General features: G+C 43.3%; 1 protein-coding gene across 1 annotated transcript in view; it reads left to right on the forward strand.

Annotated features, from left to right (window-relative positions):
• ankmy1 (ankyrin repeat and MYND domain containing 1) overlaps positions 1-20,988 on the forward strand; it is a 100,360-nt gene that overhangs the window by 40,146 nt on the left and 39,226 nt on the right. The window contains exons 7-9 of the mRNA XM_073039000.1: positions 6,695-6,866; positions 14,176-14,325; positions 17,267-17,419. Coding sequence (XP_072895101.1) covers positions 6,695-6,866; positions 14,176-14,325; positions 17,267-17,419 — 475 coding nt within the window. The remainder of the gene's footprint in view (positions 1-6,694; positions 6,867-14,175; positions 14,326-17,266; positions 17,420-20,988) is intronic.

A 20,988-nucleotide genomic window follows, 5' to 3' on the forward strand; every position in this document is an offset into this window, starting at 1 on the left:
ACTTAATCTGTAAGTTAGCCTTTAGGGAATCCTGCATGAGGACTCCCAAATTCCTTTGTATCTCTGATCTTTGAATTTTCTCTCGGTTTAGAAAATAGTCTATGCCTTTATTCCTTTGACCAAAATGCATGGCCATACACTTCCTACACTGTATTCCATCTGCCACTTCTCCTAATCTGTCTAAGTGCTGCACACTCCCTGGTTCCCCAAACATATCAGCCCCTCCACCTATCTTTGCATCGTCTGCAAATCTCGTCACAAAGCCATCAATTTCATCACCCAGATCATTGATATGTAACTTGAAAGGAAGCGGTCCCAACACAGACATCAATACTCACTGGCAGTCAGCCAGAAAAGGCCCCCTCTATTCCGTTCTTTTCCTCCTGCTTGTCAGCCAATCTTCTATCCATGTTCATATTTTCCTGTAATACCATGAGCTCTTATTTAACAGCCTCGTGTGGCATCTTGTCAAAGACCTTCTGAAAATACAATTAAACAACATTTACTTTGTCTATCCTGCCTGCTATTTCCTCAAAGAGTTCCAACAGATTTGTCAGGAAGTCCTTTTAAGAAAAACCATTTTAATTTCAGCCTATTTTAACATGTGCCTCCAAGGGTACCCCAAAACCTCATCCTTAATAATAGACTCCAAAACCTTTCCAATTACTGAATTCAGATTAATGACACATAATTTTGCTTTCTTCTGCCTCCCTTCTTAAAGAGTGGCCTGACATTTGCAAATTTCTAGCCCTCTGGAACCATTCCAGATTATTAAAAGATCATTACTAATGCCTCCACAATCTATTCAGTTGCTTCTTTCAGAACCCAGGGTGTATTCCATCTGATTCAGGTACCTATCTTCAAATTTTTCTGCTTCCCAATCACCTTCTTAGTGATAGCAACTACACTCACCTCTGCCCCCCCCCCCCCAACACTGTTGAATTTCTTGTATACGGCTGGTGTCTTCCGCAGTGATGACTGATGCAAAGTTCTTATTCCGTTCAGCCACCATTTCTTAGTCCCCATTATTACCCCTCTAGCATCAGTTTCCAGTGGTCTGATATCCACTCTTGTTTCTCTTTTACTCTATATATCTGAAAAACTTTTGGTATCCTCTTTTATATTGTTGGCTAGCTTAGATACATATTTAATCTTTTCTCTCCTTATGGCTTTTGTAGTTGCCTTTTATTGGTTTCTAAAACGTACCTAAACCTCTAGCTTCACACTAATTGTTTTATGTTATTTGCCCTCCCTTTTGCTTTTATGCTGTTTTTGACTTTCCTTGTCAGACATGGTTGCTTCATTCTTCCTTTAGAATACTCCTTCCTTGGGAATGAATCTGTCTTGCACCTTCCCAAATGTTCCCTGAAACTCCAGCCATTGCTCTTCTACTGTCATCCCTGCCAATACAGCTCCACAATCCCTTATCCGAAATTCTGAAATCCAAAAAGCTCCCAACAGCTGACGTCCCTGAGGTGTGACGTGGCAGCCCTAGCAGAGGCCGCCAGACGTCAGTTGTGGCTCAGCGCTCATACTGGTTCCACATGCATTTGCTGTTCGCTGATATTTTGTGTTCACTGTTGACTTTGTGTTTAATTTCACTGTGAAAATGTCAAAAAGAGCTGCAATTACCCCTATGGGTAACAATGAGAAAAAAAGAAGGAAGCATCTATCATTATCAATAACACACAAAGTGGAGTTATTGCAGAAGCTTGATTGTGGTGTGTCTGTGTAGCGTCTTACTGAAGAATATGGTGTCAGAGCTACCACTGTATATGATTTAAAGAAACAGAAAGACAAGTTACTGAAGTTTTATAGTGGCAGTGACATTCTACATTTATTCCAATAAGTCATTTACCATGTGTTTGATTTGGTTAATTTGAAATTGTTTATTTTTATGTTTTATTGAATGTTTTTGTTGAAAATAGAATTTTTTCTCATCATTATTCCTTAAACAATGCAGTATAACAACTATTTACATAGCATTTACATTGTATTAGGTATTATAAGTAATCTAGAGATGATTTATAGTATACGGGAGGATGTGCATAGGTGCGGAGCTCCACCGGGTCCTAAAGTCCACCCACACTGAGACAAGTTAAATAAGGGATGAGCATATGTGTTTTTTGGTCTCCGTGGGGGGTCCTGGAACCAATAAGGAGGGATTCTGAAATCCAAAAAAATTCTGAATTCCGAAATGCAACTGGCCCCAAGGATTTTGGATAAGGGATTGTGGACCTGTATTCCCTTCCAATCAACTTCGGCCAGCTCCGCTCTTGCGCCACTGTTGTTCCCTTTATTCCACTGTAATTTATACATTAATTTTAGCTTTTCCCTCTCAAGCTGCAAGGTGACTTCTAGCATATTATGTTCATTACCTCCTTTACCTTAAATTCCCTAATTAAATCTGGTTCATTGCACAGCACCCAATCCAGAGTTGCCTTTCCCCTAGTGGGCTCAACCACAAGCTTCTCTTAAGAAGCCACCTCGTAGGCATTCTACAAATTCCTTCTCTTGGGATCAAAGTTCAAAGTAAATTTTAATATTGAAGTATATATATATATATATCACCATATGCAACCCTGAGATTCATTTTCCTATGGGCATACTCAACAAATCTGTAGAATAGTTCCACCAGAGTGCAGAATACACAAACTATGCAATGCAAATATAAATAGATAGCAATAAATAACAAGAACATGAGGTAATGAGATAAAGAGTCCATGAAAGCGAGGTCTCTGGTTGTTCAACATTTTATTCAACATTACCTGATGGTTGGGGTAGTAACTGTTTTTGAACCTGGTGGTGCAAGTCCTGTGGGTTTTGTACCTGATGGCAGCAGTGAGAAGAGAGCGTGACCTGGGTGGTGGGGATCTCTGATGATGGATGCTGCTTTCCTACAACAGCTTTTCATGTGGATGTGTTTAATGGTTGGGAGGGTTTTACCAATGATGTACTGGTTTTACCTGTGAATCCACTGTTTTTTGTAGGACTTTTCATTCAAAGGCATTGGTGTTTCCATACCTTGCTATGATGCAGCCAGTCAATATACTCTTCACTACGCATCTATAGAAGTGTCAAAAGTTTTTGATGTCATGCGAAATCTCTGAAACTCCTAAGAGAGTAGAGGCACTGCTGTACTTTCTTCACAATTGCACTTGTGTGCTGGATCCAGAATAGGTCCTCAGAAATAGTACAATGAAGGAATTTAAAGTTGCTAACCTTCTCCACCTCTGATCCTCTAATGAGAACTGGTTCATGGACCTCTGGTTTCCCTCTCCTGAAGTCTATAATCCATTCCTTGGTCTTGTTGACATTGAGTGAGAGGTTGCTGTCAACACAACTCAGCCAAGTTTTCAATGTCCCTCCTATATGCTGATTCATCACCACCTTTGATTGGGCCCACAACAGTGGTGTCATCAGCAAACTTGAATATGGAGCTGTACCTAGCCATAGGTGTAAAGCAAGTAGAGCAGGGGGCTAAGCACACGGCCTTGTGATACACCTCTGCTGATGAAGATTATGGAGGAGATGTTGCCGATCTGAACTGACTGGGGTCTGCAAGTAAGGAAATTGCGGATCCAATTGCACAAGGAGATATTGAGGCCAAGGTCTTGGAGCTGATTGATTAGTTTTGAGTGGGTGATGGTATTGAGTGCAGAGCTGTAGTTGATAAAGAGCATCCTGATGTATGCATCTTTCCTGTCCAGATATTCCAACATTGAGTGAAGAACCAATAAAGTGGCATTTCATTGGATCATTGGATCCAGCACCAAACTGATTTTCCCAATCTACCTGCATATTGAAATCCTCCATAACTATTTTAACATTGCCTTTTTGTTTACGTGCCCTTTCTATCCCATTGTAATTTGTAGTCCACAATAACTCCCAAAAGGGTCTTTTTACCCTTTATCTCTATCCATGAGCATCCTACATCTTCCGATTCTATGTCACCTCTTTCTAAGTATTTGATTTCATTTTGTACCAATAGAGCCATTCTGACCTGTCTGTCCTTTTGGTGCAACATGTATCTTTGGATGTTAAACTCCCAACTATGATCATATTTCGGCCATGACTCAGTAATGCCCACAATGTCATATCTTCCAATTTCTAACTGTGCTACAACATCATCTACCTGTTTCTATATACTATGTGCATTCAAATATAACACCTTAAGTCCTGTATCTGTCGCCCTTTTCAATTTTGCCTCCACTCCATGTTACTGGAAGTTAAATGTTTATCCCTTTTCAATTATTCTGAATATTCCTAACCTGTCTTTCATTCTTCCTCCCTTGTGCTTTATCCTTCATTTTTCCAAACAGTTAAATTCACTCCTGTGCTATTCAGTTTAAAGAGATCATTCAACCCATCCCACTGACTGCAATTATGCCTTATCAACTGCCTATCCTTCCACACAGTCTCACTGCACACTTTTAAAACCAAGAACCCCAACCTCTGCTCTATCAATCCAGTTTTCATTCCTCCACCAAATTAGTTTAAGCCAGGGGTGTCAAACTCATTTTAGGTCACGGGCCGGATTGAGCAAAATGCAGCTTCATGCGGGCCGGATCAGTCGGACGCGTGCGAACGCAGCTTTCGTTGCCTCCGTTTTTTCAGCCTGCTCTCATGTGTCTCAGTCTCTGCTATAACTACAAAGTGTTTCACTTTACAAATTCCGTTTCTTATGAAGAAGACTGCCGAGCAAGACTGCCGAATAAACACTAAAAACCCTGAAAACCTGGTACCTGAATAAACTCAGCGTTAGCCATATCATACGCCATAGGCGCTTCGATTACTGGGGCCAGCTTTAATAGTAATTAGATATTATCTCGTGGGCCAAAGATAATTCCACCGTGGGCCGGATTTGGCCCGCGGGCCTTGAGTTTGACATATATGGTTTAAGCCCACCCCAACAGCTCTAACAAACCTGCCCACAGGGATGTTGGTCCGCCTTAAGTTCAGGTGTCGCCTGTCCCTTTTGTACAGGTTATACCTTCCCCAAAACCTGTCCCCTGCACCAATTTGTCAGCCACACACTCATCTGCTAAGTCATCCTATTTTTTCCCTCACTGGCACATGGCACAGGCAGCAATCCAGAGATCTGCTTTTCAGCATTCTACTTAGCTCCTTCTGTTCTCTCTTCAGCACCTCATCCCTTTGCCTGTAGTGTCATTGGTAACAATATGTACCTGACTTCTGGCTGCTCAGGTGCCCCCCCCCCCCCCGTAGAATACTGTGGACCCAATCTGAAGACCTTCCTGGTCCTGGGGTCCAGGAGGCATCACACCATCTCGCTGTCTCTTTCACGTCTATGGATCTGCTGTCTGCATCCCCTATCACTGCTGCACTCCTCTTCTCCCCGCTTCCCCTCTGAACCCTGGTAGGTTGTTTTCCCCCGCCCCCCCACCCCAATAATGTCCAAAACAGTATGCTTAATATTTAGGGGAATGACCATGGGGTACTCTGCACTGTCTTGTCTCTTCCCTTTCCCTTTCCTGACAGTCACCCAGCTACCTGCCTCCTGCAACTAGGGGGTGACTACCTCTCTGAAGCTCCTGCCTTCTTGAATTAGCCAAGGGTCATACACCTGCAGCTCTGGTTCCCTGACATGCTTTGTGAGGAGCTGCAGCTCAAGGTGCCTCGTGGATTGTAGTAATCAGGGAGACTGGCGGTCTCCTCGAATTCCCACATCCCACAGGAAGAACACATCACTGACACTGGACCCATGCTCACTGTGCTAGCTATGAACTAATAGACAAAGCAAGAAACACCAGAAATTTACCTAGAGCCTTTGCCTCTTGAGCTAAAGCCTTGAACTAACCACTCTGAAACTGACCTGGTGAGTTCCTCCAGCATTTTGTGTGTTGATATATATTCCAGCACCTGTTGTCTCTTGAGCCGACATGTTCATTTCACCCTTTCACATGGAACACAGTGGTTTAATATCTTTTACAATGAGGCCAGTGAGTTTAAAGGGGACAGGATGTATGCCTTGGGACACATTTCTGCCCCTGGTGAACCAATCCCCAACCTTGGCTCAGTCTCAACCCCAACTCAAGCTGCACTCTAGACCTCTGTCTCTGGCCGCACGTCCTCCTTGCACTCTGGATCACCAGCTCGCATTCAGGACCAAAGAGTGAGCTCAAAATCAGAAGCTAGATTATTGGAGGTCTACTGTCCTGTGTAACATCTTAAACAGAAGTGGATTACAGGTGTGTTTGGGTGTTATTAGGAGTAACATCCAGTAGTCAATGGAGCATTATGGATCACCTCTTACATTACCAGGGAGTTGTTTCTAATTGTGGATTTTCGCTAGTGTTTTCCACAATCTTTTTCTTCAGTGTACCAAGGGTACTAAATTAACAATTCTATTATATAATAATCTCAGCCTGAAGTCACATAGCCACTCAGCCACCTGGGCCATGCCAACAAGATGGCCATCCAATTTAGTCCTTTTTTTTGGCCCATATCCTTCTGAAACTTTCCTATCCATATCCCTGTCCAACTGTCTCTTAAAATTTGTTGTACAAGTGTAATTACCGGTAACTGTAGTTTAATCTGATTAATTCTTCTTTACCTATGTTGGGTATGATTGTGTTTGTTGTTTTAATTCTGATTTGCAAGTGATAATTGAAAGATTAACCATTTTTGTACAAGCCGGTAATTACTGGTTTCTCATGTACCTCATTCCCAGGCACCAGAATAGAAGAAGAATTATTCATCTACTTCTCCATCGAGGGGCAGATGTCAATGCCTCCGTACATCCAATGCCATCAATTTTTTTCTCCTTGTTGGCAGCGGACATCTCAGCAATGAAGGCCTTACTGGAGGTCGGAGCCGATCCAAACGTCCGACTTCAAACGATGGTAATACATCAGAGCCATGTCATCCGACACGGGGTGGCAGTGCCACAGTTGTGACCTCGGAGGATGTGAATAGCACTTTGTTTTCCAGAGAGCACAGCTGGCAGTATGATTTGGTTTCAGGCTCTGAGTTTTACAGCAGACGTGATACTGATTAACAGTTTGCATTTTTTAGTGTTGGTTTATCGTCACATGTACTGAGATACAGTGAAAACCTTTTGTTTTGCATGCCATCCAGCCAGATACAATTAGATCGGGTAGTGAAAAAGGAAATCAAGATGCAAATATGGTGTTGCAGTTAGAGAAAATGTAGTGCAAGTGAAAGTTCAAGTGTTCTTCACTGATAAGGGCTTATGAACTTTGAATACTCAACAAAAATGTAATTAAGAAAAAAGAAATATTTGGCTAAAAAGGCAGCAACACATTGATAGGAAGGAATTTGGGAGAATGCTGGAATCAGAGTTTCAAAACCTTCGGACACTTTGTAGCTTTCTAAATTGTTTTTTCAACAAACAAAAACTTGCAGGAGACCTTGGAAATTTGGAACTATTGTAAAATATTCTGCAGTTCAGGTAGCATCAGTGACAAGAGAGGCAGTTGTGGGAGTACTGGGAGTACCCCCAGTTTTGTGGGTGAGTGGTGGATGAATCAGGAGGATGTTGATGAATATGTGTGAGGGAATAGATTGCAGGGAAATACACATAGAAATGGGGTTTGCGTGTCTAAGCACTAGCATAGACTTGAGGGGCTGAATGGCCTCTATATGAAATGTAAACGTGAAATTTATTATTGAATCTGAAGGTCGGTAAAGTGAGTAATCAGAGGTCTGTTTCTCAAAATGAGAACGTGGCCAGAAGCTGAAGACAGAGGATCACAGAACTGAAGTGCATTCTTAAAATGCTAGATAATCTGGATTGTGTTTATCATAAAGCCAGTGGAGTTGCTTGATAACAGGATTGTTCTGTTGGCAGCTGGTCTGCCTGAAGTAGAGGAAATCAGCCAGGAGTCATGAGTCGAGTGTTGTATCATTGTATCACTTGCAGGAAAAGATGGGGACTTCATAATGGGAATGATAGAGGTTGGAAGCTCCATTTATGTCATCTGCCTTCAGTCAGGAGCAGGTGTTGAAGGTGATTGAAGAGACCTCTAGTGACAATGGTATTGTTCCTCATAAAGTTTAATAGAACAAGTTTTCAAAAAGATGCAGCGTGGAAGTTGGGTTAATTGGCCACTGTAAATCGGCTCCAGTTTTGGTAAGCGACCGAATCTGAGAATTGATGGGAACCTGAATGAACCTTTGTACGGATTGCACTGTAAACCAGGTTTCCTCATGGGCTTCACCGACTTTCATTTGTATTGAAATAGAATATGGAAAATGGCTGCAAAATCTAAAATGTGGTGTTGGATGAAGGAGAAATATCGGCCAAAATATCTCTGCGGTTCTTCACATCATGCTGGGGTAGGTTATGTGATCTCCAGAAAACAGAAAATTCCCCCACGTCATGTATTGTACAAAAAGATTGTAACTCTGACTATGCGGCATAGCCTCAGAGCTACAGTGGGATCTCAGCACAGAGTATCTGCACTGGTGAGGGAAAACTGATCCACAGAGGAAGATTTCAGAGCTTTAATCCCTCAGCCACAAAATCCTGCAGTTGTGTGTGTTTTTTTGTCTGCCCAGGCAAGAGAAAGCCAGGAGATGAAATGAAGGGAATATATTGGACTACTGGACCAGTTGTTCACTGAACATTCTATGGTAGGAAGAACATCTGAGCTGGATGTTAACAAATGCTAAGCTTTTGGTCTGTGGGCTTGGCTCCTATAGACTAACTAGTTTGGAAGACTGGAGGAGGATTCTCACAGGTCTTCTTCTGGTTGCTACCATCAGGTCTGAAGATCGCACTGATTGATTCAGAAATAGATTCAGCCCCTTCGCAATCAGATCTCTGAACAGTCCACGGACACGTGGACAGGCCGTAGTCCATATAAGTACCAATGACGTAGGTGGGAAGAGGGACGAGGTTCTGCAAAGTGAGATCAGGAAGTTAGGTGCTAAGTTAAAGGGCAGGACCTCCAGAGTTGTGATCTCAGGATTGCCTCCCATGCAACGTGCTAGTGAAGCCAGAACTAGTTTAATATGTGGCTAAAGAGCTGGTGTAAGAGGGAGGGCTTCAGATTTTTTGATCATCAAGCTCTCTTCCAGGGAAACTGGGACCTGTACAGAAGAGATGGTTTACACCTAAACTGGAGGGGGACTAATATCCTAGTGAGAAGGTTTGATAGTACTACACTAGGTGGGTGGGGGGGGGGGGGGTTAAGTTAGAGTTGCAGGGGATAGTGGAGAGGTTGTGGAGACATGTTGCTAAGATCTCAGACAAAGTCAGGAGTCAAAAGATCGAGCGTGGTGGGGCTAATGTTCTGAGCTGCGTCTATTTCAATGCAAGGAGCTCAGAGCATGGACCGGCACGTGGGATTATGATATTGTAGCCATTAGTAAGACTTGATTGCAGGAGGGGCAGGATTGGCAGCTCAATATTCTGGCGTTCCGTTGCTTTAGATGCAACAGCACAGTCTAGATGGGCCAAAGGTCCTGTTTCTGTACTGTAGTTTTCTATGACTCTAACTCAGTGGGTCGAGCAGCATCTGTCAGAGGAAACATTTTGACATAAAACATCAGCAGTTCTTTCCTCGCACAGATGCAGTTTGAGCCTCTGAGTTCTTCCAGCAGATTGTTTGTTGGTCCATTGCTCAGTTCTGAGACTGATAAGCGCCAGTGTGTCAAATGTCTTCTTCACCACTCTATCCACACTACTTACAGTGAACTATGTACTTGTACACCTTGGTCTCTCTGTTCCACAACACTCCCCGGGATCCTACCATTCACTGAATGAGGTCTACCGTGATTTGGTTTGCCAAAACACCACATCCTGCATTTGCCTGAATTGAAAGCCATTTGCCTATCTTTGGTCCAATTAGCAAGCTGATCAAGATCTTCCAAGAAGGTGTTAAGTAGAGAAAAGATGAAATATTAAATAAGTGAGCTAATATAAAAGAAGATGCGAAATTATTTTGAGATATATAAAGAGTAAATGTGAGACAAGAGTGGACCAATGGAAAATGATGCTGGACTGTTAGCAATGGGGGCAAAGAAATGGTGGACAAGCTTGATAAGTATATTCCATCGGCGTTCACTGAGGAACTAACAGGCAGGTTCGTGAAAGGGGAGTCAGTGGATGTTGTTTACTTGAATTTTCAGAAGGCCTTTGACAAAGTGCCACATCATAAGGCTGCTTAACAAGATAAGAGCCCATGGTATTACAGGAAAGATACTAGCATGGATAGAAGACTGGCTGACTGGCAGGAGGCAAATTGTTTGATTGAAAGTGGCCTTTTCCGGTTGTCTGCTGGTGACTAGTAGTGTGTTCCACAGCGGTCTGTGTTAGTACTGCTTCTTTTCACATTATATGTGAATGATTTGGATGACAGACTTGATGGCTTTGTGGCCAAGTTTGCAGTCAATACGAAGATAGGTGGAGGGGCAGGTAGTGATGAGAGAGCAGGGAGTCTGCAGAAGGATTTGGATAGATTGGGAGAATGAGCTGAGAAGCTGAGATGGAGTATAGTGTAGAGAAGTGTACAGTCATGCACTTTGGTAGAAGGAATAAAGGTGTAGACTGTTTTCTGAATGGAGAAAACATTCAAAAATCAGAGATGCAAAGGGATCCTTAAAGGTTAACTTGCAGGTTGAGTTGGTGGTGAGGAAGGCAAATGCAATGTTAGCATTTATTTCCAGAGGGCTGGAATACAAGAGTAAGATGTAATGCTGAGGCTTTATAAGGAATTGGACCACACTCAGAGAATTGTGAGCAGTTTTGGGCCCCTTATCTAAGAAAAGATGTGGTGGCATTAGAGAATTTTGAGAGGAGATTCACCAGAATGATTCTGGGAATGAAGGGTTTAGTGTTTGATGGCTCTGGGCCTGTACTCACTGGATCTCAGTGTAACCTATTGAATATTGAAAGGCCTAGATAGAGTGGATGAGGAGAGGATGTTGCCTATACTGGGTGAGTTTAGGACCAGAGGGTACAGCTTCAGAATAGAGGTATGTCCATTGAGAACAGAGATGAGGAGGAATTTCTTTAGCCAAAGGGTAGTAAATCTGTGGAATTCATTGCCATAAACAGCTGTGGAGGCAAAGTAATTGAGTATATTTAAATCAGTGGTTGATAGGTTCATGACTATTCAGGGCGACAAAGGTTCTGGGGAGAGGTCAGGAGAATGTTGTTGAGGGATAATGGGCAGAGCAGACCCAATGGGCCAAGAGGCCTAATTCTACTCCTGTGTGTTATGGTCTACTCTAAGCAATGTATGCTCTTTAACACTGAAGTTGTGACTGTCTCAGCCAATTTATCTTGCAGTGTGTTTCATTACCGAGATGCAACACTGCCTCAGATGAAAACAGAATATGTTGGGGATATTGAACAGCATCTGTGGAGAGGTGAACAGTCGGCTTTTCAGCTGCATCTTGTTTGCTTTGCAGACTTACCTCAGATTGACCCGTGGAAATACAGTGTGCCCATTGAGACTGCTGTATCTCTCCGCAAGTGCATTCCTTCCCAGCCGGGTCTCCTCACACACCCTAAGATCATACAGACTGATAGGATCATTGGCTGTTGTAAATTGCCCTACTTGTGTAGAATCTGGAGGGGGTGGTGGGTGGGTTGGGACTGTAAAGCTAACATTATGGGAAACGAGATTAGCTAAGATGAGACTGCTGATCACTGATCCTGATGCAGAGTTTTCACCTGAAGCACTGAAAATTTGTTTTCCTCACCAATGCTGAGGTCCAGGAGCCTGAGCACCCACAGTGAATGTTTTAGGAAAAGTTTCTTTGCCCTTTGCCACTGGGTTTCTGTACGGTCCATGAACACGACCTTGCTATTCTTCTTTTTCCACAGTATTTGTTGTGACTTCCAGTAATGTTTATGTCTTGCAAGTTACTGATACCACAAAACAACAAATTTCAGTACGTCAGTGACAATAACCTGATTCAGAGTTCTCCCAGCAAATTGTTTATTGTCAAATGAGATTAATTTTTCTCATTGCTCATTCCACACGATATTCAAAGACCAACTTCACCCCCCATTATCTTCCGCAAAGAATGAGAGGTGCTTACTGTGGTGATGTGTTTGATCAAATACCCAAGAGGCAGCGCAAGTCAGTACGTAGCCTCTTGAACCTTATCTCATACTTCAGCTCTACGTGATCCCCACATCCTTTGATTCCTTGCAGTTTCAGACTTGGTGGCTGAACCCTTTGCATAGAGAGTTCCTGATATTCACAAGCATGGTCTGGGTGGTGGGGATCTCTGATGATGGATGGTGCTTTCCTACGACAGTGTTTCATGTAGATGTTCTCTACCTATAATAGCTTTACCCATGATGTGCTGGGCAGAATCCACTGCCTTTTGTAGGATTTTCCATTCTGTGGCTTTGGAGTTCCCGTAGCAGTCTGTGATGCAGCCAGTCAATCTATAGAAGTTTGTCAAAGTTTTAGAAGTAATGCTGAATCTCCACAAAGTTCAAAGGGTGAGGGGAATTCAGAAGAATGAGGGGTGACCTCATTGAAGTGTTGAAAGGCCTCAATGGAGTGGATGTGGAGAGCATGTTTCCTTTGGTGAGGAACAGCTTAAGTATAGAGGGGTGTCCTTTTAAAATTGAGATGAGGAGGAATTTTTTTTTGTGCAGCGAATGGTGAATCTGTGGAATTCTTTGCCACAGATGGCTTGGAGGCCATGTCCGAATGTATATTTAAGGCAGAGGTTGTTAGATTCTTGATTGGTCAGGGATTTAAGGGATATGGGGAGAAATCAGGAGATTGGGGCTGAGAGGGGGAGTGGATCAGGCTTGATGAAATGGCGGAGCAGACTCGATGGGCCAAATGGCCTAATTCTGCTCCTATATCTTATGGTGTAAGGCGGTCCCTGAGAAGTCTCCTCTTTTCAGCCTTGAATAGCCAACTCTTTATCCTTATGATACTCCACAATTTCAGACTTTTACATGACAGAAAACAGTCTCTTAGAATCCTGGAAATTTTTCGTGGGTTTGTGTATATTTCAATGAAATTACCTCTTACTCCTTTGTAAGTACTTCTCACTCATCGCATCAAGAAAGATGAAATCCCATGCTGACATCATGAAAGGTGCTAAATTTTGGGAAGCTCTAGTATAGTGAGGGAATAGTTTTAAAGACACTTTGCTGTGCCATGATCTCCCAGACACATTTTCAGCTGAATAGCAGGACTTGGCTTATCTACTTAAAGTCAATGCTAGCAAGTGGCATCGATAGTGAATGATATCAGTGGGTCTGCTTCAGCCAGCGGGGTGAGTTTGAGTAAATGCCTGATTCTGTACTTGTACCTGAGCAATTCTCTTCTTCTATTAATATATGACACCTTTAAGAAGTGATACTGTTTCCATTCCTCTGACTGAAGATTTGAAGTTGTCAGATTGTGTTTTACCCAAGTCCATTCCATCTTTCTCTCATCTCTTAACGTGTGCTCTGAGGTGAAGCTTCAGCTGACACAGCTCGACTCGAAAGCCACCTGCTCAGTCAGTGTCTGCCTGTGCTCTGCTTCCAGTCAATAAATTGTCCCTCCACACCTCCACCACTTTGTCCGGACTCACAGTATTGTATGCAGTTCTGGTTCCTTTATTACAAGAAAAATGTGGAGGCATTTGGAAAGGGTGCAGTAGTTACCAAGAAGCTGTTAGTATTCTCGGGTATGAGCTGTGAGGGGAAAAGAGATTGGACAAGCTCTGGAGCTTTGGGGGCTGAGGGGAGATCATAAAGTAATGAAAGGTGTAAATAGGGTAGGAGTAGAATCTTCATGTTTGGGTAGAAAAGTCAAATACTAGAGGACATGCCAGTATATTTACGGGGATATTTTACAGGAGTTGTGGGAGAGGTTTTTTCCCCACAGAAAATGGTAGGTGCCTGGAATGGACTGTCTGAGGTAGTGATGGAAGCAGATATGACAGTGGTGTTTAAGAGACTGTTAAATAGGCACGTTAATTTACAAGCAGAGGAGATTTAGTTTTAATTCAGCGTCATGTTTGGCACAGACGTCATAGGCTGCAGGGTGTATTCTTGTGCTGTGCTGTCCGATGTCCTACGTGCTACGTAATACACACTGATCCTTGTCACGTGCACTCTACCTCCTGGCCTCAGGCTGAAAGAGTGGAAACACAAACCTTTGATGGAAACAAGGTACAAGTGAAAATAAGGACAATGGTTTTGCTTTGTGCTTGCAGATGGAAGGAATGAATGGACTCCTGCCACTCCACATTGCTGCGACTCTGCCAGGAAAGACAGGAGTGACGATTACCGAGCTCCTGCTGAAGGGTGGAGCAGACCCTGATCTGGGAGCGGAAGGCAAGGATGAGATCTCTGAGCATGATCAGGTATCTTTTTCAGTCACTGTTTTCACACTGCTTAAACGTTCTGGAGCAAAGTAGCATCACCTTGTTGTCCAAGGAGTTGTACAAAGTTTAAAGAAGACTCAGATCACCTGGCCTATCCCTTTACTTTTGTTGACTTGCTTCAAGACCAAGTCTGCATCTAGTAACGACTGTGGGTCAGCAGGCACAGAGGCTAGAGACCAGTGTGAATAAAGACCTGGCCAGCAGAGTTTTATATGTATTTTACTGAAAGCAAACTGAGGAAGGCTCGTCCGGGGTGCATTGGAATACTGAATATGATTCTCAATGTTACCTCGATTCATGTCGACATATCAGTAATGGACCAGTCTACCGAAACAACAAGCTGTTGGTCTCCCTCTCGTCTGTTGCAGGAGCGATACCTCCCTCTCTCCCTCATCAGAGAGAGAGAGAGAGAGAGCCTGTTTAAGATATCAAAGTGTAGGGGTGGACAGTAGTTTCTGATGGACTCTGGACCATGGTCTCTGGGGGCTTTGCTATCGCTTGTGTGGTGGGTGGTGGGGGTTGATGCTTTTGATGTATGGGAGGGGGAAGGTGGTCTTTGGGGTGCTAATGTTTCCTGGCATTCATTCTTCTGGGTTTTGTGGATGTCTGCGAAGAATAAGGATTTCAGGTTATACACTGATCTATTCGAGGTGGGGGTGACTATTTACTTTTCTCCACAGAGAGGGCAACGGAGTGCACTAGACAGCTTCCTTATGACAGAAGGGATGGTGGACTCAAAGCTTAAAGTAAATGCTACATGTACGTCACCGTATACAACCCTGAGATTTATTTTCTTGTGGGCATACCCAGCAAATCTATAGTCTGTAACAGGATCAGTCAAATATCAACCAGAGTGAAGAAGCCAACAAACTGTGCAAATGCAAATATAAATAATTAGCAACAAATAGCAAGAACGTGAGATCATGAGATAAAGAATCATTAAAGTGAGATAATTGGTTGTGGAAACATTTCAATGATGGGGCAACTGAGTGTAGTTATCCCCTTTTACGCAAGAGCCTGATAGTTGTGCTGCTGTTGAACCTGGTGGTGTGAGTCTTGATGCTCTTGTACCTCCTACCTGATGGCAGCAGCGAGAAGAGAGCGTGGCCTGGGTGGTGGGGAGCTCTGATAATCGATGCTGTTCTCCATCCTCGTGCTGAGGCTCTGAATGGAAAAATTGTGCAGCGTTTCACGCTCTCTGTATAAGTGCTGTGTTACTATACTAGGAAATCAGAAGAGTCCCATGTTACACAGTACTTTCATCTTGTGTCGCTCGACTTGTTTACTGTCTTCCATGCCCCACTCCAGCTCGCAGCTGGGTGACTAGAAAGGAGAGTCATCCCCACATATCTGGCACAAGTGAGAGCATGGTGCATAAAAAGAGGAGTAATAGACATTGGCACCACCCACTAATGACATCCATGGAGGCATTGTGCCAAAGGTGAGGACCTATGGTTAGTGATAGAGCCTTCTGGGAGGATAACCCGGAGATCATCCTGAAGGAATGGTGGAATATTCGCTGGTGAGCTCTCTGGCAGGGTTAGATAACAAGAGGACCAATGCTGGCTTAGGCTTTAAACTTACTCCTCAAAAATCACAAAATGGTATGGGTCAGCCTTAGGATACAGCTGAAAGTATCCCACTCAATGACCTTGGTCAGTACGTGTCCACATGCACATCGGTCCGCTGTGCTGTATCTGGAAGTATGCTGTACATAGGTGATGCTCATGTTTGATTGGATTTCGAAATAACTTCTATTGCTTATGAATGTTGGATTATCTAATAAGACCATGGGCATCCAGAAACATAAGTGGGTATCATTTTTGGACTTCCCTTATTGAGATTTCATCCATTGTTTTCCTTGACAAATTGGAAGAAACAGCTCACAGGAACAATGACATCTCCACTAGACATGTGAGAAGCAAGATTCTTTTCCCATTGCATCCCAAGTGTTGATTCCTGAGTGCTTTTCCTTTGGAATCCAAGTCTGCGGTCCAGATCCAGGCCTTCTGCTCTGATGTTAGAAGATAAAAGGCAGGGGTGGGAAAGCCGGGATGACCGAAGGAAATTTGGGAGAGTTGATAGCATCAAAGTATATCCAAATATATGCAAATCTCCCAGTATAGTGGCTTTCTCTGACCTTTGCTCTGATACCGAGCGTACTTTGTGACAATACGTCACAGAGTGTGCTGAGGGTGACGGGATGACCACACAGTCAGCTCCCAAACAGATTTTCGGGTGAACCTGTCAAATTGCTACTTGCTTACCGTGTCCAGTTCTGGTTGTCACAGACATGGAAATTACTGTCATCTCACTTCACCTTCTCTTTCCCTTCCTCTTATTAACCTCTAAGCTTCCTTTCACCATCCCACCCTCTCTTACTGTTCTTTCTTCACTCTTCCTTCCAGTTCTCTTTTCCTCTGGACTATCAGTTCTCTTGCTCTCTTCCTCTTCCAGATGGTCATGTCAACTCAGTGACCATGTTGTTCCCAGTTAAGAGGAGGCAAAATTTAAACAGCATGCAGGGCCCTAATGTGGTACTGAGGTAGGTGCTGTTCTTTCATTGGCATGTTAAATCAAAGTTGCCGGTGGCTACTGAAGACCCCATCACAATATTGAAGAAAACAAAATGCATTTTCCTAGGCTGAGTGCCACCTTTACAACTTTAACCAGGACTGTCCAGGGAGCACGTTAAGTCAACTTGCCTGATATTTATGAGGATTTAGTGTACTTGACTAAACTTCTGTTGGGAAAGAAACAAGCTGCGTAGATGGTGTTAAACTTACAGGTCAACCGTGACCTGAGTGAATAGCTGACAAGTGAGAGCAGGGTGAATGACCCACCGGCATGTGGCATGTTAAGATTCCATGAAAAAGTGATAGAGCAGTGCACAAATGCAAGTTTTTGTTTTCCTTAACAGCAACCCGACCCGGAGACTCTGACCGAATTTCTTGTGAAAAGCCCCAATCAGTCAGGTGTCCCGAAGCATTATTATAGTCCAATTGAAACCCCAGCTGAGGCAGATGGAAAAACTGCTTTGCATATCGCTTGTGAACGTGAAGACAGCTACAAGGTAACAAAAGATAATGCCACTGCCTGACAAACAAATCCACGGTCGTAGTTGATGGCATGTCTTATGGCATTCTGGAGATAGGAGAGACTGCAGATGCCAGAATCTGAAGCAAGAGGTAAACAGCTGGTGAATTCAGTGGGTCAAGCAGCGTCTGTGGAGGCAAAGGGACAGCTGACTTTATGGGTCAAGATCTTGCATGAGGATTGAATGCAAAATATCACATAATACTTCCTCTCCACATATGATGCTTGACCCCCGCCCCCCCAAGAGTTTCTCCACAAGCTGTGGTTCTTGTGAATGCTTAGTCTGACTTCTGTATTGATATTTGTACACGAGACCGGTAGTGCATTGACAGGTTTGTGGCTTGATGGATTTGGAGCTGGAGTGGTTGTGGACGAATGATTGATTATGGCCGATCCTCCTCCTCCAGTCAATTTCTGCACTACTCTCATATCCTCACTTGTCTCTTTTGTTGGTTCCCACAGGCTGATCCAGGTAGCAGTTTCTGGATTGGCTGCCTGTGCCACGTGCCAGTGAGGGTAGAAACAGGATGATTTGGCAGATTAATGTGTGGCTGAGAAGCTAGTGCAGGGGGCAGGGCTTCAGGTTCTTGGATCATTGGGGTCTCTTCAGGGGGAGGTATGACCTGTACAAAAGTGACGGGTTGTACCTGAACCCGAGGGGGACCAATATTCTCACGGGCAGGTTTGTTAGTGCTGTTGGGGAGGGTTTAAATTAATTTGGCCAGGGGGATGGGGACCGGAGTGAAGGGGCTCAGGATAGGATGGATGGTAAAAATACAAAGATGGTGTGCAGTCAGACTGTCAGGAAGGGCAGGCAGGTGATGGGACAAAAGTGCATCCAGCAGGGTGAGTATCAGTGTATTAGGGATGCAGAATTAAAAAGGATAGCAAATACAATACTCAAAGTGTTATATCTCAATACACACAGAGTGTAAGAAATAAGGTGGATGATCTTCTGCACAATTACAGATTGCCAGGTATGATGTTGTGGCCATCACTGAATCATGGCTGAAGGGTGGTTGTAGTTGGGAGCTGAATATCCAAGGTTACACATTGTATCAGAGGGATAGGAAGGTAGGCAGAGGGAGTGGTGTGGCTCTACTGGTAAAGAATAGCATCAAATCAGTAGAAAGATGTGATGTACGATCGGAAGATGTTGAATCCTTGTGGGTTGAGTTAAGAAAATGCAAGGGTAAAAGGACCCTGATGGCTGTTATATAAAGGCTTCCCAACAGTAGCTGAGATGTGGACCACAGATTACAATGGGAAATTGAAAAGGCGAGTCAAAAGGGCAATGTTATGATAGTCATGGGAGATTTTAACATGCAGATCGATTGGGAAAATCAGGTTGAAAATGAATCTCAAGAGAGTGAATTTGTTGAATGTCTATGATATGGCTTTTAGAGCAATGGTGTGAGTTTCTGGGGAAAAATGAGGAAGGTGCAGGATAGATGTATTCCAAAAATGAAGAAATACTCAAGCGACAAAATAGTACAACCGTGGCTGACAAGGGAAGTCAAAGTTATTGTAAAAGCCAAAGAGAGGACATGCAACAAAGCAAAAATTAATGGGGAGACAGAGGATTTGAGAAGCTTTTAAAACCCTACAGAGAGCAACCAGAAGACTCATTAGGAAGAAAAAAGATGAAAGCAAGCTAGCAAACAATATCAAGGTGGATAGTGAAAGCTTTTTCAAGTATGTAAAAAAATAAAAGAGAGATGAGAGTGGATATAGGGCCACTAGAAAATAAGGCTGGAGAAATAATAACGGGGGCCAAGGAGACGGCAGATGAACTAAATGAGTATTTTGCATCAGTCTTCACTGTGGAAGATACTAGCAGTGTGTCAGGTGTTGAAAGGTGTGAGGGAAGAGAAGTGGGTGCAGTTGCTAGTAAAAGGGAGAAGTTGCTTAAAAAGCTGGAAGGTCTACGGGTACATAAGTCACCCAGACCAGATAAACTGCACCCTAGGGTTCTGAAAGAGCTAGTGGTAGAAATTGTGGAGGCATTAGTAATGATCTTTCAAAAACATTAGACTGTGGTGTGGAGCCAGAGGACTGGAAAATTGCAAATGACACTCCACTCTTTAAGAAAGGAGAAATGCAGCTGAAAGGAAATTATAGACCAGTTAGTCTAACCTCAGTGGTTGGGAAGATGTTGGAGTCAATTGTTAAGGATGAGGTGATAGAGTACTTGGTGACACAGGACAAGATAGGACAAAGTCTGCATGGTTTCCTTAAGGGAAAATCTTGCCTGCCGAACCTGTTGGAGTTTTTTGAGGAGATTACATGTAGGATAGATAAAGGGGATGCAGTGGATGTTGTATATTTGGACTTATAGAAGGCCTCTGACAAGGTGTCACATATAATGTTGCTTACCAAGTTAAGAGCCCGTGGTATTGCAGGAAAGTTACTAACATGGTTAGAGCATTGGCTGATTGGTGGGGGGCAGTGAATGGGAACAAAAGGATCCTTTTCTGCTTGGCTGCCAGTGACTAGTGGTGTTCTTCAGGGGTCGGTGTTGTGACCACTTCTCTTTATGCTGTATATCAATGATTTAGATGATGGAATAGATGGATTTGTTGCCAAGTTTGCAGATGATATAAAGATTGGTGGAGGGGCTGGTAGTGTTGAGGAAACAGGAAGGCTGCAGAAGGACATAGACAGATTAGGAGAATGGGCAAGAGAGTGACAAATGAAATTCAGTGTTGGGAAATGCACGGTCACGCACTTCGGTAGTAGAAACAAACGTGCAGACTATTTTATAAATGGGGAGAAAATCCAAAAAGCTGAGATGCAAAGGGACTTGGGAGTCCTTGTGTAGAACACCCTAAAGGTTAATTTGCAGGTAAGAGTGTGTGGTGAGGAAGGCAAATGTAATGTTAGCATTCAATTCAAGAGGTCTAGAATACAAGAACATGGATGTCATACTGAGGCTATATAAGGCACTGGTGAGGCCTCACTTTGAGTATTGTGAACAGTTTTGGGCTTCTTATCGAAGAAATGATGTGCTGGCATTGGAGAGGGTTCAGAGGAGGTTTACAAGAATGATTCCAGGAATGAAAGGGTTATCATACGAGTAATGTTTGATGGCTCTGGGTCTGTACTCACTGGAATTCAGAAGGATGAGCGGGGATCTCATTAAAACCTTTTGAATGTTGAAAGGCCTGGACAGAGTAGACGTGGGAAGGGTATTTCCTATAGTGGATAGGAGGGCACAACCTTGTGTCTATTTAAAACAGAGATCTTGTCTAGGTTCAGAAATTGAGCAGCGAAACTTCTCTAAATGAAAGCATGACATAACATCATGTAACCAATGAGTGTGAGTAGGCGGAGTGGCATCCTTCCACTTATGCCCTCCTGGCTATAAGAGAAATAAGAGCCAAAATATGCAAATCGTGTATCTCCACAATAATATAATTTCCTCCAACAAAACCAAATAAGGCAGTCAAAGGAATAGGTTTAAAATTTACTTTAAAAAGCACCGGGAAAGTTTGGAATTCTTCCCTCCAATATTTTTCAAGACCCGGACAAGTCCAAAACATATGG

This window comes from Hemitrygon akajei, chromosome 3 (genome assembly GCF_048418815.1).
Source record: "Hemitrygon akajei chromosome 3, sHemAka1.3, whole genome shotgun sequence".
In the NCBI taxonomy this organism is placed as follows: domain Eukaryota; kingdom Metazoa; phylum Chordata; class Chondrichthyes; order Myliobatiformes; family Dasyatidae; genus Hemitrygon; species Hemitrygon akajei.